Raw genomic sequence first — 16,530 nt, 5'->3', positions numbered from 1 at the left:
ACACACAACCCGTGAGCCTATGTCACGTTCTTCACACACACACACACACACACACACACACACACACACACACACACACCTGTGAGCCTACTCCACGTTCTTCACACACACACACACACACACCCCTTCCCTTCCCTCCCCGCCTCACCAGGCTGGGCCTTTGGCCAGTCTCCAGGCGTTAGGTGGTGATGCTTGTGTGCAAATAAAGAAGATAAAAGACTTGGGTTCAATCCCAGGGTTGGGAAGATCTGGAGAAGGAAATGGCAACCCACTCCACTATTCATGCCTGGGAAATCCCAGGGCAAAGGAGCCTGGCGGGCTACAGTCCACGTTTTAGGGAAAAGCAATTCTGACTCTGTGCTGGGACTGTTTGACAATCATACATAAACCCTGCCTCAGAGAATCCTACTTCTCTGCCTGACTCTAAAGTGCCCTTTTTTCAGAACCCTGTCCACCTGTAGAAGGCAGGAAGAAACATATACCCTGCCTGAGGCTTGCAATTCTAGGAGATATTTGCAAGATTAATGGCCTTTTTACTGTTCCCTTACCTCCCTCATCTCTGACCTATGAAAGAATCTGGCACCCAGACCCCAATGACATGGTTGTTTTGAGACAGTTTGCCGTCTTCTGTCAGCAGGCCCTCAGAATAAAGTATTCCTTGCCTCAACACCTTGTCCCCGATTCACTGGCCTACCGTGCAGTGAGCAGAGCGAGCTTGGACTCGGTAACACATGAGGTCACAGAGTCAGACATGACTTATGACTAAACTATCAGAGAAGGACTATAGTGAAAAAAAAAATCAAGTATCTCCAAGATATAGTAAATTCCAGTCCACTGGCTTTCAGTGGGCTGCGTGTACTTTATAAACATGTTCAGGGTCCAGCAGCAGCATAAGGGAGCAGGGAGCTTGTGCTGCTGAGGAGCTCTCCCAGCCAAGTGGCTGTGCCAGCAGGCTCCGTGTGGGACCCAGCAGCAAGCACACGGCTGGAGGCCTCGCCCAGCAGGGCTCACCACCTTGGATCACCAGTGTCCCTCACGTGGGCCCCTGCATCTGGAGCACGTGTATGCTGACCCCCTACCCCCAGCCCCCAGGACCCATCCACAAAGGTTCCCTGAAGTGAGCTTTTTGAGACCCCAGCTAGAATATCAGGGGAAGATTCCTGAAGAGTCTGCCTCCCTTTATTCTGAAGAAAACATGCGCACTAAAGAGGCCACTTCTAAGATGGACTCGCCCCAACTGTTTGAATATCAGGAAAAACAAAATACTGATAACTTCATACTAACATTTTATTCAATAGCATACCACTTTGCTACAATAGGTGTATCTTTATAAAACTAAGTAACCATCTCTTGTAGAAAAGACAACCCCAGGCCTGGCTCTCCCTTGCCAGAGTTTGAAATTTCAGGCTGAGGCCGGGCATGGCTCCTGGCTGCCCTTCTGATGGCTGTCCCCTGTGGGTGACCCAGGAAGACCACGAATCTGGGCTTGCTCACTTCCAAATCCCTGGGCTCAGTGCAGCCTTGGTGGAGTTGATTCCATCTAACCTGCTTAGCAGGACCAAGTTTAGGAGGCTTAGGGCCCCTCTAACAGCCACATTCAGAGCTGTACCCAGGAGCCCAGCACTTTCCTCCCTGCCCCCCACCTCACCACCAAGATTGGGGAAGACGGCTGTCATCGCCTTGACTGCTGGGCACTTCCCTTCTGAAGCGGGTGGGCCTGTGGGGGGCCTCGTGCTAGGTCCCCACAATCTTGCTGTCTGGACACAAGATGTTCCCGGGCAACCAGAAGTCTGAGACAGCCCATTCCCTGGACTTGTGGGAGCACCAAAAGGCACGTGGTCACAGGCCCCTCAAAGGGGTGGGCAGCCCCACATGCACTCGGCTAAGGGAAAGGCAGGTGAAAACAACCCGATGGAAAGCCCGAGGAGTCCCTGGGTAGGGGGCAGATGGGGGCCACTCCACCCAGGAGGGCACCCTCGGCTGGCCACGGTCACCAGGAGGCCCTGGGCAATGCTCGTGCCCTCCACCGCCAGGCTCTACACCGGGTCCTCAGAGCGGCCTCATGGGGAGGGCATCCATGCCATGCTGCAGGGCCAGCGGCCAGCCTGGCAACGGAAGCATGACAGACTGCAGTCGTAGACAAATCCAGGTCTGTCGTATAACTGAGAGGCAGTTATGACTTTTGTGCCCCATACACTTAAGGCAAATGGCTAGGTTAGGGTCATCTGGGGCAGACCAAGGGGTCGCCTAGAACACAGCTCGGGGGCCCCAGAATGCTCTGGAGATGGACCCGACACCACGTTCTGCGTGCCCAGCACTGACCCCTAGTCGGAAGAACAGAGAGTGAAGGAGGCAGAGGTGCTGAAGACCACCCCACTGCCAGGGACAGAACTTCAGCAGGAAGGTTCTGCCGAAACCGCAGCCAGGCCCTTCCACAGCCTCGGGGCACCAGTGAGCCGCCTCACCGAAGAGCTGCCCACAGCAGCACCGAGGAAGGCCCAGAGGCCCGTCTCCCCTGGAGGTGGCCACAGGGTCCCCCCAGGGGGCTCAGCGCACGGCGCACACGTCCAGGATGCAGAAGCGCGCGCGGCAGGTGGGGCAGGGCACGCGGCTGGCCAGCCAGGTGTCAGGGCGCTGCGGGTCCTGGCGGCTGGCGAACCACTTGCCCATGCAGGTGAGGCACCACATGGGGCGGCAGTGGCATTGCTGGCACTCGCCCACGGCTGCCGCCTGGCAGGTCTTCACCAGCTTCACGCCGGCCCGAGTCTGCATGCAGCCGATGCATGCCTCCAGGTCCTGCAGGCAGGCCAGGTGGTCAGAGGAAGCCCAGTAGGGCCGCCCTGGGGATGGGGGTCCTGCCCTACCCCAGAAGAGGCGGTCCACGGCGGCCCAGCTGTGGGAACCCACCTCCCCTGCCCAGCCCCCTACCTGGCTGCTGGGGACCGAGTAGGCCGGGTTGACCTCCACCAGGGAGGCAAAGGTCTCCAGGAAGAGGTCGCCCAGGCTCTGGTGGATGACCACGTTGGCCGCGCTGCGGATGGGCGCCCGGAGCTTCTCACACAGCTCACCATACTCCGTGGAGTTCAGCCTGTGGAGGTGGGTGCTGCTGGGCAGGGACCACTAGAGATGGCCGTGGGGCCAGAGCCCATTGGTCCAGTGCTGCCCACGGGCCTCTCCTTGGGACGTGCGGAGGGGCACGGAGGGTGGGAGAGCTGCAGCTGCGGCAGAGGGCCTGGCCCTCGGCAGGTTCAGGCCCAAGACAGGTCCAGGAGGGGCGGGCAGGCCCGCCACAGCCTGAACTAGACAGGACAGCCTCGGCCCCGGCCCAGGCTCAGGGCTGAGGGAGCCACCGAGCCTCCGTCCTATACAGTGGCCCCCAAACACCCGCCGTGTGCTCCTCCCGAGACGCCAGGAAGACAGCTCAGAGCAGGCTGGGAAGAAAGGGGAAACGCAGAGGACCTGAGGGAGGGGCACTCTGGAGGGACCAGCTCCCACCCACCCCGCCCCCTGAGCCACACAAAGAGCAGACCACGGGCGCACCACCCCAGCGGCCCCAGCTGCAGGCCCGCCTACCGGATGTCGAAGGCCGGCACGGCGGGGTTGGCACTGGCCACGCGGATGGTGAGGAGCTGCACGGGCAGGTGCGAGTCTGGGGAGAGGTCGTGCTGCTGGGACTCCATCACGGTCAGGTGCACGTCCTGCTGCTGGGCCACGTGCACGCGGTACGTGGTCACCTTCATCACCCACGTGTCCGTCACGATCACACAGGCCCCCGGCACCCCCGTGGCAAACTTGTCAATCCGCCGGAACTCCGTGTTCACGGAGGAAGCCACGGCCCGCCAGCCCGACCGTGGGAGGGCGTAGAGGGCCAGGGTGCGGGCCAGGGGGTGGCGGGCCCAGTGTTCCCGGGACCAGTAGTAGATCAGGGTGCAGGCGATGGCGGGCAGCATCAGTGCTAGCAGGAGGAAGGCCCGCCAGGTCTCCGGGGTCTGGCTGGGGTAGTAGAGCTGCTTTTCTGAGGCTGCGAAGCACATGCCCACATAGTAGCCTAAAAGGGACAGGCAAACTTCAGCAGAGGTTGGGACTGCCAGGCTGCCAGCCTCCCCAGTGCTGTCCCTGTCCCTTGGTGGGGTTGGGGGAGGCCCCTTCCTTTAATCCCCAGCCTTGGGTCTGGCCCTCTGCCATGGTCAGCTCCGAGGGCAAGGCCATGGTACCCCAGGGCAGGTGGGCCTTGCCCAGCTCCATAGCTGACTCAACTGAGTACTTGTCCAGTGAGCAGAAAACATTCTCATCTTACTACTTTAGTTTTGCACAAACCACATATGAGTGGAAGAAATAAAATGAGAAAATCCTAGAAAAGCAAAAATAAGCACAAGGATCTGGTGTCACCCAACGCAGAGCTGCCCACAGGCCGTATTGGGACTGGATCTCAGCCTCTGGATCCCACCTACTCTGAGGAAGCAGACCAGAGTATGGCCCATCCCAGAACTGGGACGTCGTGGACCAGTCAACAAAGGTGACAAGAGCATGTCACAGGGACACAGGAGCCAGCTCCAGGCCCCTGGTGGCCAGATGGGGGCCAGTTTGCATGTCAAAATTAATAAAGTAGACAGTGACCTGCAGAAAAGGTTTGAAGTTGCAAAAATAGTAATAAATGCTATTGATCAAACTGATACATAATAAGTAACTCATGTGGCAATAAATAACACCTCTCTGAAGTTTCAAAAGGGCTTCTCTAGGACCTCCCAGGTGGTGCAGTGGATAAGAATCTGCCTGCTAATGCAGAGGACATGGATTTGATTTCTGGTCCAGGAAGATTCCACATGCTGCCGAGCAACTAAGCCCGTGTGCCACAACTACTGAAATCTGCGTGCTTTAAGGCCTGCAACAGAGTATCTCCCATTCTGCACAACTAGAGAAAGACCTCGCGCAACAAGGACGACCCAGCACAGCCATGAATAAAGTTATATTTTTTAAAAAGGGTGGGGGTGGGGGTGGGGGCCTTCCCTAGTGTTCAGTGGCAAAGATCCAGCCTGCCAATGCAGGAGATGCGGGTTCGATCCCTGGGTCAGGAAGATTCCCTGGAGGCGGAAATGACACTCGACTGCCGTCAACCCTCTCTGCCTGCCTTTCCCGCACCCACCTTCCAAGGAGATTGGGACAGGCCACCTCTAGGGGCATCAGTTAACTCATACCTCGACTCGAGGGACCTGTACCCCGAGAGCCAGCTCACCACCTGCCCCACTGAGCAGAGCACCCCCTTCCCTAGGGTTCTGAGCCCGCCTCTCCGCCCGGTACCTGCAAGGGGCAGCACTTCCCCAAGCACACGGGCGCTGCGCCCGCAGCCTCGGCTCTCCAACACGGGAGCCCGCCCCCCGTCCCTCCCACTCCGGGTCCCGGAGGTCGGCCCTGGGCTCACCGAGGGGCAGCAGCGAGTGGCACAGCAGCGTGGCGGCCGTGCGGCGTAGGTGATACGGCACGAAGGCGGCGTCTTCGCTGCCCAGCCAGCCCGACAGCAGGTTCTGCACCGTGAGCCCGGCCGAGTGGAACTCGGTGGGGGTGAACACGAAGCACACGGCGAACACCAGGTAGGCCAGCGTGAAGGTGACCTCGGGACTGTCCATCGCGCCGCCGTCGCCGCCGGGAAACTAGCTCGGCGAGGCCTGCCACCCAGCGTAGCGAACCGGCCACAGAGTCCAGGTCCGGTAGGCGCCCGGCGGCGCGGGGCGCTCTGGGAAACTGAGTCCCTGCCCTGGAGGCACTCGCGGGGCGCTCTGGGAAACGGAGTCCCTGCCCTCGCGGGGCGCTCTGGGAAATGGAGTCCCGCAGAGTATTTTGGGAAATGAAGTTCTCGGGCACCTCGTTCGACCGCCCCCGCCACCCACCCCCTCCCCCGCCCCACCTAGCGAGCCGCCCCTACAGTTCTCGCGAGGGTTTGGCTCTTCCACACGACCCGCTTGGGAGCGGCGCTGCACTCGATCCCATTGCCCAGCTGGGGAAACTGAGACTCGGGGGAGAGGCTCTCGGGCCCTCATTTCCACGCAGCTCAGGCGCGTCCGCAGCAAAGCCCGGGATTCCTGGGCGACGGCGGGCTCCGCAGTCACCGTCCACCCGCGTGCGGCCTCTCCTCTAGGGGCGTTAGGCGAGCAGCTTTTACTGAGGAATCCGGCGTCCGCCGCGCCCAGCGTGCCCTCGCCCCGGAAACGAAACCTCCTAGTGGGCGTGGGCTGGCGTTCTGCCTCCCATTGGCTGTCGGCGCCTCGCGCCCCGCCCCAGCCGCGCGCTGATTGGCCGCGCTCGCCAACCGTCGGTATTTGAATCGGCGGCGGGCAGAGGGGCTCCCGAGCTCGGCACCTCCCACCCTGGGCTCCGCGCGGCGGTCGACAGGTAAGGGGGCGACGGCGACGGCGACGGCGACGGCGACGGCGGCGGCGGGGTCCCGGCTCGGGGCTCCGGTCCTGCCTGTAACCGGGGCTTGGGGCTTTGCCGGCCTGGGTCTGCCTGCCGCGCTGGCGACCCTCCCCCCCCCTCCCCAGACCGGGGCCTATACCGCCTCCGACTCCGCCCTCCTCGCGGTCTGGGCCGTTCTCCCGCCGTCCCTCATGCCGCCCGCCCGGCCGCAACCGGGAGCAGAGCAGATGTGCTCCCGCCCCCGCCTCCCGAGACGCCCGGTGATTCCGAGCCTGAGTACACGCGCGCTCGCTGCCCTGCGCCCAGCGCTGGCCTCCCAATCCCCGCCCCTCTGGGTCCAGCCTCGCCCGGACCCATCGCCGACTCCTGCCGCACCTGATTCCGCAGACCCCGCTCACCCTAGGTCCCCAGTCCCTCCCCGCCTCCCCGGCCAGCCCTCCTCAAAGACCCCTCCTTTTAAGCAGAAGCCCTCATTATTAGTAGAAGCCGAACCCCGGAAGGCTGCCGTCTTTGTTCTCCCGCCGTCCCCAGGGCAAGGAGGGGGTCTGCCGGAAAGGCGTCCTCTGTGTCTGCTCTCCGTCCTGGGCCCTGCAGCCGTCCAGCCCCTCCCCTGTTTACCCCGTTGTTCAGGCCAAACCTCACAGTGAGTGGCCGCCGGCTCGGGCTCATCGTTCCGGTCTCCCGACGCAGTGTGTGAGCCTGGTGCCATGAGGGGCTGCCCAGGCCACCCCTGGCCCAGTGCCAGAGCCTCTGACTCCCCCCACCCCACCCCTCTTGTCCTCCACAGGCAGCTCCTACCCCCAAAGCCCTTCGAGGTGGCTTGTCACCCTGACCTCACCTCTTTTTAAAGCCACCCTTTCTCCTGCTGCCCCAGCCACCTGGCATCCTCAACCACAGTCCCCAGGGTCCCCACCGCCAGCGAATACCTGTAGTGCCCCCACGAGGCAAATGCCCAGTTCTCTGGTGACTCCTAAATTGGGAATGCCACGGCACTGACCATCATGAGGGCCTCGGGAAGGAGGAATGAGACTCTCCTGGAACCCCCGGGCCTGACTGGAGGCCCCTGATGGAGACACTCAACTCCCCACAGGTGACTCGACACCTGCTGCTTGTTACCTTCTCCAGCTCCTCCTTGGCCATGCTGCTGGGCCCTATTGCGTTTCTGTTCTCCACAAACTTGGCAGCTGCTCCACCTGATGGAGGGGCCCAGGCTTCCTCTGCTGCTTCAGTTTCGTCACAGATCAGCCCTTCTCTGTCTCTGAACTTTTACCGACAAAGTTCAAGTTGTTTTAATCACCTGAGCGTTCCCTCCTGCCCTGTGAGCTGAAGGCTCCTCCGGCTCTTACTCCAGGGAGGTGGCAGCTCCCCCGGAGCAGGATGGGGACTGCCTGGCAGAGGACACGCTGCCTGAAGTCTGAGCCTGTGCCGAAGGGGGCGTCTCCTGGCAGCACCGCGGGGCCAGCCCTGCCACTGTCGCCTCTGAGCGTCCAGACAGCAGAGGGCACCGCCCTCCTCCTGACACCCAACTGTCTGCTTTTCCAGAATGAGTCTGCATATCTTCAGTGACGAAAATGTCACTGGTGACAAAAGTACAGAAAATTGCGACTTCCTGTTTTCACCACCGGAACTTACCGGAAGATCGTCCGTTCTCCGTCTGTCACAGAAAGAGAATGTGCCACCGAAGAGCACAGCCAAAACTGTGAAGGTAAGCACGTCAGGCCCCTGTGTTCGCTCTGTCGTGTGTCACACGGAGGTCGCCCTGCCACCTGCTTTCCTGGCAACTTACTGAGCTGCCCAGGCAGGGCACGGTGCCGCCAGAGGGGTGTCAAAGACTTGAATTATTGAGCAGGTGCCCTCCTCTCTCCCCAACAGGTGACTTTTCAGACACCTCTACGGGACCCACAGACATACAGGATCTTAAGTCCCAGCGTGGGCAGCAAGCTCGAAGCCTGTTTTGTTCTGGGTGACCCCATTGAATTAGAAAACTGCCATCAAGTCTGTACCCAGAAAGAGAAGTAAGTGTGGGATTGTTTGATGCACTGCCGTCCGTAGCCTCAGGGACTCAGCAGAAAAGCTGTTTGCAGAGTGCCACATCCGGTTAGGCTTCTCCTGGTCTCTGCAGTGTGTCCTGCGTGGCCCAAAGCACCTCAGAAACCATTTGTTACTGGAAAAGTGAGTAATGAAACAGAGGAAGTGTAAACTTTACATTCTACTTCTCTGTTGTGCTCTTGCCAGCAAATTGACATTGGTTTTTGTTCCTCTGACTTCATGAAGTGCCCTGGCGGAATCTCCAAAGAGGGGTGCTCTGTGGCTTTGCTGCTGTGTTAGCACTTCAGGAGTCTCCTACGCTCAGCAGCAAGCCTGGGAGAGGGCTTACAGGCAGGCCTTGCTGCTGAAGGCACAGGAGCTGTCTGTTGTGTGATCCAGTTTGACGAATCAGATTGGAAACACTTGACTTTGACCAGAGGTGCGTCTTTGCAGCCTCACCTGGCATTAGGTGTTTGGCTGGGTGTGGCGGTCAGCTCAGTGAACGCCCAGGCTTTCCTGCCTCTGTCTAGAGACGGGGACCTGGTGGCGGCTCTTCCCCCCAGATTAGGCTGAATTTACCCAGCGAGTGCCCCCGAGGGATCCACTGAATCCAGAGTGGGAGGGGCCTTGCTGGCATAAAAGTCAGCCTCATTCTGACTTTTGCTGACTTACACGGTTTAAAGCTTGCTTTTTCTTTTAAACAGATTTTAGATGTGCAGAGAAAGGTATAAAAGCAAAATATCTCTAGCATACCCTTCACTTCTCTCTCAAATAAGACATCCCCGGGCCACATTTCCACCTCCCCTTGGGTGGAAATTCCTCGCACCTGACTCCTCTCTACCCAGGTCTCCTCACTGCTTTTCAGCTTCAGGTTTTTACTTTTCTGTTTGAAATTCAGCTGAATGAGATTAGAGGCACTCAAATACTGTTGTTTTGTCAGAGCCCAAAGAGAGGGAGGCCAGGCTGCTGAGACGCCAGCTTTGAGCCACTCTAGCTGCGGGGAGTGGGGTCCTGCTTCTCCTGAAGGCCGAGGCCTCCACCTGGCCTTTCTCGCTCCAGTGGGGAGCCTGACTTTCCCTGATGACGTAGCGGTGGTCCCCAGCCGGAAGGGGGAAGTGGGCTGGTGTGGGGAAGCTCAACTCTGACTGTCGTCAGTGAGGTTTCTGCTCTTGTCACCTGCGTCTCCAGGGCCCACCAACACTGACTTGTGGGAATATTCTTGTGAAAGCTGGTCCCAAGGAGAGCATTGACAGAATGCTTCTTATTTTTGTATTTAGTTAATGTTTTCACATGGACTAAAATCTAACTAAAGTCCTAACTGGTTCCTTAGTGTTAACTAAGTTTGTTTTCTGAAAAGTCAACAGTTCACCAAGGAAACGGACACCAAAACGACCCATGGAATTCTCCAGAAGCCAGTACCAGTCAACACCGAGCCCCCCTCAGAGGACATGAGACCAGTCTCTGAAGACCAGCCTCCTGGTGGGCCCCCCTCAGCTCCTCTGGTCAGCCTGGGTCCCTCAAGCTCTTCCCAGATACCAGAGAGTGTTGAAAACCCGGAGGCCTCCCGAGGACCAGCGCCCGGCAGCCCTGAGCGCGCCCGGGAAGAGCATGTCCACCCTTGGCCCTCAGAGGAGAGCATGCCCCTCGGCCCCGTAGCTCCAGAACAGCCCCCTGGGGTGGCGTCCCAGGACACAGCAGAGGACCCACTCAGCGCTACGGGAGGGGACTCGGAGGGGGTCCCTGGTCCCCCCGCCAGGCCCGCCTCGCCCTGTGGTGCCCCCCCTGGAGAAAAACCCCTCGTGGACCAGCCTGGAGCGGACCTAGCAGGCTCCATGGATGCCACCGGCCACGAGGACACGGCCCTGACCGGCCCTGGAGAGGCTGCAGGGGCCACACACCCCGGTGCTCAGGAGGAGGAGGCCTGTGGCCAGGCCACCGGCTCTCTGAGGAGCGGGCCTGTCCGGCTGGAGTTCGACTTCTCTGATGCCACCGGCAAAAGGTTGCCCCCACTGCAGAAGCGAGGGAAGGCCCTGGGTCTCAAGCCCCCCTCGAGGAGACCAGAGGCGAGGCCCGGAAAGGCCACCCTGGAGGCGGGCAAGGGTTGCGAGCTCGCTCTGCATGAGTCCGACGGCCCGAGCTGGGACAAGCCAGACAACCCAGACTGTAACCCGGCCGCAGACAGTGGTGAGGCCCGGCCCCCGGAGCACCCGCAGAGCGGCCAGGCCACAGAGGCCTTGTCTCTGAGCCGGTGAGCACGGGCTGGTGGTCCTCCAGGGCAGACGTGAGACCAGAGGTGCCACGTGTCCCCCAGGTGGGGGCCCTGGGGACCAGCAGGGAAGCATCCCTCTGCTGCGGGGGTGCCCTGGGGACAGGTGGGGTGCTCGTGTAGTCCAGGAGGGCCGTCTGCGCCTCTGGAAGGTCCAGGAATACCCTGGCGCCTCGTCTGCCTCCTGCTGCCCGCTCCCGGGGTGCACTCGGTGCTGAGCGGGGCTCCAGCCTCCCGGGCTGGCCTCTGTTGCCATTTCCTAGCAACCATAGCATTCACTTATTTTTGCTTTTACTTGAGTTGAAACGACCTCAGGGCGCTTTGCCCACTCCCGAGGAGCGCGATTCTTGTGCAGGCGAGGTTGGGCCAGATGGTTTGTGGGGCCCCCGATGCGGCCCTGAACCTGGCTTCTAGGGGAGGGGTCGCAGGACCCCGGCAGCTCGGAGCTGGGGGTAGGCTCAGGCCCTGCTGACCCCGTCTCTTCAGGCAGGCGTGCTCAGATGACACACCCGGGATGAGGGCCCCAGCGAGGACCCCGGGAGCGGCGGGCGAGGTATGGGCACAGCCACCACGCCTGCGGGCGCCACGGGCAGAGGGAGGCTGGCGGGGAGGGCACGCCGCTGCCCCTGCTCCCCCACACCCCTCGTCTCGGCCAGCCCTGCAGTGACCCCACCTCCCTTTCAGGGGTGGACCACAGGCTCTTCGGGGGGGTCGGCGCCCCTCAGCAGCCCAAGCAGTGAGCCACCGACTGCACCCACCAACCCCACGCCCCCCACCGAGAGGGGGCCGGAGCCCACCCTGGACCTGAATGGGGAGCAGTTCCGGGACCCCGCGGAGGGTATGTGGTCGTCCATCCTCAGGGCAGGCACGGGAGGCAGCGGGCCGCCGAGCCGGGAGGGGCTGTGTGAACCGAGGCCCCTGGAAAGGAGCCACCCGCCCCCAGAGGCACAGGCTGAGCTGCCCTAGTGCGGCCGGGGCCTTTCAGGGCCAGGAGAGCTCGAGGGTCTCCGTCCCGTGAAGACCCCAGGCCTGAGGCAGGCAGGGCATGGGCCGAGGGTCTGTGGGGGGCTCTCTGTGGGGTCCTCACTGCGCCAGTGGGGCTAGGAGCCGGGAGGAGCCTCCCTCTGCCCCAGGGGCCCTGGCCTCACGGGTCACTTTGTGTCGCGGCGCTCTGCCTCGGGTCAGGGTGAGGCGGGGCTTCTCTCCTGGCTGAGCAGCGTCCCTGCCATGGATGGTGCCTCGTCTCCTCCCACGGCTGCTCTGGCCGGGAGCGGGCTGCCCGGAGCGCGTGCACTGCTGTCTGTCTCCGGGCGGAGGCTCCTGGGGGCCCAGCCTGGCTCCGCAGGGTCTGAGGTCCAGGGAGTGGCCGCGTGGTGGGTTTGCTCCCTGATGTTAAGCAGCGCACACGCTCCTGACCTTCATCTGCTCAGGTTCTTTGCCTGGTTTTACTCGAGCTGTTTTCTTTATTACACTGTACTGATTTCTAATATAATCCAGATAAGAATTGCTCGTCAGGTACATGATTTGCAAAAACTGTTTTCACTTCCTTGATGCTGTCTTCAGAAGCACAGATGTCTACTTTCAAACCCAATTGGTTCTATGGCTCTTGGGCTTTTGGTGTCAATTTAGAATTTTTGTGGCATCAGTCACCTTTGGGTTTTTTTAAGCAGAGTTCAGATTATCAGATAGTAAAGAACTCTCTCCGTGGTGGTTCTCATCCAGGGCGACCTGGCCCCCAGGGAACATTTCTGTGACACCCCCGAACCCTCTGGCCCCAGGCACCCTGAGCAACCCTGCTCTACAGCAAAGAGCGCTTGGTCCAGGAGCCTGGGGAGGGGCGCTGTGCTGGGCACAGCCAAGCGCCAGGCTGGGGGGTACACGGCTGCCCTGGCCTTGTCTCACCTGAGGCCATGGGGGGCGGGCAGCCCGTGGCGGGCAGGGGCGGCTGCTGACCCCCTCTCAGTCCTAGGCGCAGGGGCAGCGCTGGACTACCTGGAGCAGTTCGGGGCGTCCTCGGTGAGTACCCAGCATTGTCGGGGCCCCGCTGCCCGGGAGCAGGCTCTGTGTCCCTGGAGGCGGCGTCACCCCAGGCCCGTTGCTGCAGCCACTCTTCCCAGGGCAGTCCTGCCCCCGGCCCCCAGACCACTTGGCTCAGGCCCCAGAGGCGTCTCCTGCAGGCTGGGCTCCCCCGAGGGATGCGGCAGGCACGCTGTGGACCCTGCTGACCCGGCCCCCCCCCCCCCCCCCCCCCCCCCCCCCCCCCGCAGTTTAAAGAGTCAGCCCTGAGGAAGCAGTCGCTGTACCTCAACTTCGACCCGCTCCTGCAGGACAGTCCCCGGGGGCTGGCACCCAGCAGGTATGCCCGGCTGGCAGCAGGGACCGGCAGGGGCGAGGGCGGGGGCTGGGCTCGCCTGGGGGCCCAGTTAGTGAGCGGGCATGCTCCTGTGTGCCCACAGCAGCGGCAGGCCCCGGGGCCTACCTGTCCCGAGCGCGGGCCCTCTGGCCTCCGAGGAGAGCCCCGGGCTCATGCAGACGGCAGGTGGCTTCTCTCTCGGTCTCCGTGCTCGCAGTGTGGACGGGCCTTCCTCTGGAAGCCCCCCGGAGACCCAGCTGCTTGACCTGGACTTCCCTGGAGCCCCGGGCATTCCTGTAAGTGCTTCGTCCCCTCTGCTTTAGAGACGCGCTTGTTCTCAGGGCCCGGCTTTCTCATGCTGCGGATCTGCAGGCTTCACGGGGCGGGGTGGGGCCGAGGCGCTGCCTCTGGCTGTGCTGTGAGGAGCCGGTAGGGCGGAGGGCCACGCGGGGGAGCTCACGGCCCCGCCGGTCTCTCCCGCAGATGCCTGGCCCGGCTCCGTGTGACCTCGGGCCCGGGGCTGCACCGCTGCCTGTGGAGCGGATCGTGGATGTGCTGCAGTACAGCCAGAAGGACCTGGACTCGGCGGTGAGCGCGCAGGCGGGGCTGGGGTGGTCGGCATCACAGGCTGCACTCGCTGTGCCCGGGCGTCCGGCAGCCGGGTGTCCTGTTCCCGCCCCCACGTGTGTCACAGAACCCACGGGGGAGGGTCTGCACCGTCCCCGAGGAGCGCTCCCCAGCCTCCTCACTGGGTGAGGACGAGGCTGGGGCGATGTCTAAGGGGGTGGAGGCCTGGGCTGGACCCTGCGGTGCCCAGCACCGCCCACCCCCCTTAAGCTGCCCCGCCCATGTTGGGAGGCGTCCCCCGCGCTGGACGTCCACCAAGTGGGGTGGGAGATGTCAGCGCGGGGGGCGACCCTGGGCCAACGCAGGCGTGTGACCATGCAGGTGGAGGCCACACAGAAGGAGAACGAGGTGCTGCGGGGCAAGTGCGCGGCGCTGCAGGAGAGGCTCCTGGAGATGGGGTGAGTGCAGCCGCCCCGCCGTGCGCGCATGCGCGCAGGACACTCGGCTCATGCATCTGCTCTCCTCCCGCAGGAAGATCATGGACAGCTTTGAGGGGACTGTCTACCAGGTGATGGGTGAGTGCCAGTCCCTGCCCCGGCAGCGGGCAGGTTGGGTCCCTTCCTGATGCTGCAGTGTCCACCCTTCCCTGGAGGCTCTGCGTCCCCCGGCGGCCTCTGTGGATGTTGGGCACTAGCCGTGTCCAGGCTGGAAGCCCCGAGTGTGGGACAGGTCTGGGCTTACTGCCAGCTGCCTCGGTTTCTGGGCGGAGCTGGTATTGAGGAGACAGCTGTTTTCTGGGCGTCTGGAGCCCCGAGGGTCCGCCCTCGAAGGTCCCGAGAGAGGCAGACGCCCTGCCGCCCACTGATCCGAGGTGCTGGTCTCTCCTCCAGAGGAGTCTCAGAAACAGAAGGAGCTCACCAAGGCCGAAATGCAGAAGGTCCTGAAGGAGAAAGCACAGCTGACGGCCGACCTGCACTCCATGGAAAAGTCGTTCTCCGACCTCTTCAAGCGGTTTGAGAAACAGAAGGAGGTGATCGAAGGCTACCGCACGGTGGGTGCTGGGCCAGCCTGGGGCCCGGGGAGGGGCGGGGGCCCTGCAGGAGGAGGGGCTGAGCACAGCCCTGGTATGGAGCCTGGCAAGAGGGAGAGGCAGGCCCGCAGGTGGGGCCAGCCTCAGCCCTGCCTGTGCCTGCACCCTGGGCTCTTGGCTTGTCACCTGCAACTGGACGCGGGTGCCCGCGAGGCGTCTGTGTGGGCCTGCATGGAGACTGTGGGTCTGTGCTGGCCGCTGCGCTGTTCCCCACTGCCAGGCGGCAGGGCACCCGGCCGCCAGAGCCCGGGGCTCAGGGAACAGGACAGGCTGTTCCGTGGGCCTGGTGCCTGACCTAGGTTCCCCTACAATGCCTGGACAGAACCCCCGTGGCAGGGCCCTGAGGGGCGGGCAGGCCTGGGCTGTCCGCAGGGAAACAGGCGAGCTGCTCCACGAACCCCCAAGGAGCTGGGCCTCGGCTCGGGGCTCAGCGTCCATCTTCCTCCCAGAACGAAGAGTCACTGAAGAAGTGTGCCGAGGGTCACATAGAGAGGGCGGAGAAGGAGGCCCGGAAGTACCAGGCGCTGAAGGCCCAGGCGGAGGAGAAGCTCCGGCAGTGCGTGGGCAGGCGGGGCTGGGGGGGGGGGGTCAGGATGGGGGCGGGGCTTGGGGGGCAGGAGCCTGGGGGGGGTCTGGCCCCGCCCGTGGCTCAGCCGGGCCCTCTGCTGCTCCAGGGCAAGCGAGGAGATCGCCCAGGTCCGCAGCAAGGCCCAGACGGACGCTCTGGCGCTGCAGGCGGTCCTGAGGAAGGAGCAGATGCGTGTCCACTCCCTGGAGAAGGTGGTGGAGCAGAAGGTGGGCGCAGGGTCCCTAGGCCGGAGGTGGGGGGGGCGGGGGCGGGCAGCCCTCGCAGCTCGGGAAGCCTCGGGGGCTCCAGGCTCTAAGCACTGTGAGAAATCCAGGGGTGTGGCTCTCCTCCTCAGACTAAAGAGAATGATGAGCTGACCAGGATCTGTGACGACCTCATTTCCAAGATGAAGAGAATCTGACGCGACAGCCCTGGCCTTGCCGTCTTCCCTGTGTGTGTGTGTGTCTGTCTGTCTGTCTGTCTAGGTTTTTCTTCTCTATTGACATCTTTTTTCAATTTGTTTTTAAACTAGGTTGCTTTAGGAAAAAATTAAATAAAGTTTCTCTTAAATCTAAGCAGTAGACCTGTCCTGGTCTTCATTAAAAGGGCAGTTTCTGGCTGATCTGACCACAGCCACTGTTCCCTTCGATGCCTTCAGCCTGTCCCTGCCCCGCTCCTTGCAGCTGCCCGGCCGGCCACCAGCACCTCCTGGGAGTCGGCTGAGTGAGCCCCAGTCCCCCCGGTCCACCTGGTCAGCCATGTGGTGCTGGGGTGGACGCCATCTGCATCAACCACGGATCTCGCAGACCAGCGCCTTCGTGGAAGAAAGGAGACCACAGCAGCCGCGGCAGGGGTTGGCTCTTGTCCCGGGGAGGGCTGCAGGCCCCGCGGTGGGACGCTCACGGGGGTTACCAGCAGTTCCTAGCTGCTGCCTTCCTGGCTGGAAGCCCCCAGTCTCCTGAGACCCAGGAAGACGCCGTGGGTGGAAACACGGGCAGGGGGTCTCCCTGCAGAGCCCTGCCAGACAGACAGACATCCGACGCTCCTGACAGATGAAAGGCTCAGAAGTCAAGTCTCAGTGGGGGTTCAAAGTCTGCACCCCCAGGGCCAGGGGCCTGCTCCCCAGGAGAGGCTGAGTGCGTCTTTCTCCTGGGCCCCTTCCATGGGTCGGGGGCGGGGCCAGGGGTCCCTGGCCTGGGGGTGGTGAGGGCCAGGCGGCCCCTGGGGGACTTCTGAACTGAGCAGGC

At 62.4% G+C, this 16,530-nt stretch overlaps 2 protein-coding genes across 4 annotated transcripts; one reads left to right on the top strand and one right to left on the bottom strand.

The window, feature by feature from the left end:
* Nucleotides 1-1,273: 1,273 nt before the first annotated feature.
* TMEM129 (transmembrane protein 129, E3 ubiquitin ligase) lies at nucleotides 1,274-5,775 on the bottom strand. 2 transcript variants are annotated; one of them, XM_055589288.1, is made up of 4 exons: nucleotides 5,420-5,772; nucleotides 3,574-4,048; nucleotides 2,929-3,088; nucleotides 1,274-2,796 (listed from the first exon to the last, which is right to left on the bottom strand). In XM_055589288.1, the coding sequence occupies exons 1-4, from the start codon at nucleotides 5,622-5,624 to the stop codon at nucleotides 2,548-2,550; spliced, it is 1,089 nt and encodes a 362-aa protein (XP_055445263.1). In that variant the 5' UTR covers nucleotides 5,625-5,772; the 3' UTR covers nucleotides 1,274-2,547. The 2 variants fall into 2 exon arrangements, with proteins under 2 accessions (XP_055445263.1, XP_055445264.1); XM_055589289.1 differs by lacking the exons at nucleotides 1,274-2,796; nucleotides 2,929-3,088 and adding an exon at nucleotides 3,095-3,431 and having other exon boundaries at nucleotides 5,420-5,775.
* A 481-nt stretch (nucleotides 5,776-6,256) lies between these two features.
* Nucleotides 6,257-15,858, top strand: TACC3 (transforming acidic coiled-coil containing protein 3). Of its 2 annotated transcripts, none has more exons than XM_055589286.1 (16): nucleotides 6,257-6,387; nucleotides 7,954-8,116; nucleotides 8,284-8,426; nucleotides 9,797-10,687; nucleotides 11,192-11,258; nucleotides 11,390-11,543; nucleotides 12,669-12,721; nucleotides 12,973-13,061; nucleotides 13,162-13,354; nucleotides 13,542-13,646; nucleotides 14,007-14,083; nucleotides 14,157-14,200; nucleotides 14,516-14,655; nucleotides 15,165-15,271; nucleotides 15,390-15,510; nucleotides 15,639-15,858. In XM_055589286.1, exons 2-16 carry the CDS (start codon nucleotides 7,955-7,957, stop codon nucleotides 15,702-15,704), a joined length of 2,412 nt encoding a protein of 803 aa, XP_055445261.1. In that variant the 5' UTR covers nucleotides 6,257-6,387; nucleotide 7,954; the 3' UTR covers nucleotides 15,705-15,858. The 2 variants fall into 2 exon arrangements, with proteins under 2 accessions (XP_055445261.1, XP_055445260.1); XM_055589285.1 differs by having other exon boundaries at nucleotides 14,516-14,676.
* Nucleotides 15,859-16,530: the final 672 nt, after the last annotated feature.

This window comes from Bubalus kerabau, chromosome 7, assembly GCF_029407905.1.
Source record: "Bubalus kerabau isolate K-KA32 ecotype Philippines breed swamp buffalo chromosome 7, PCC_UOA_SB_1v2, whole genome shotgun sequence".
Classification (NCBI taxonomy): Eukaryota; Metazoa; Chordata; class Mammalia; order Artiodactyla; family Bovidae; genus Bubalus; species Bubalus kerabau.
Note: the sequence above shows the minus strand (reverse complement) of the source record. Positions and strands in the feature narration are given on the sequence as shown.

Bases quoted from the DNA above. Each gene is read 5' to 3' on its own strand.
- TMEM129 (XM_055589288.1), bottom strand. From the start codon at position 5,624: ATGGACAGTCCCGAGGTCACCTTCACGCTGGCCTACCTGGTGTTCGCC. The intron at 4,049-5,419 runs GTGAGCCCAGGG...TGTCCCTTTTAG, and splicing joins CCACTCGCTGCTGCCCCTCG to GCTACTATGTGGGCATGTGC. The intron at 2,797-2,928 runs GTAGGGGGCTGG...GCCTGCCTGCAG, and splicing joins ACTCGGTCCCCAGCAGCCAG to GACCTGGAGGCATGCATCGG.
- TACC3 (XM_055589285.1), top strand. From the start codon at position 7,955: ATGAGTCTGCATATCTTCAGTGACGAAAATGTCACTGGTGACAAAAGT. The intron at 11,259-11,389 runs GTATGGGCACAG...CCTCCCTTTCAG, and splicing joins CCCCGGGAGCGGCGGGCGAG to GGGTGGACCACAGGCTCTTC. The intron at 15,511-15,638 runs GTGGGCGCAGGG...TCTCCTCCTCAG, and splicing joins AGAAGGTGGTGGAGCAGAAG to ACTAAAGAGAATGATGAGCT.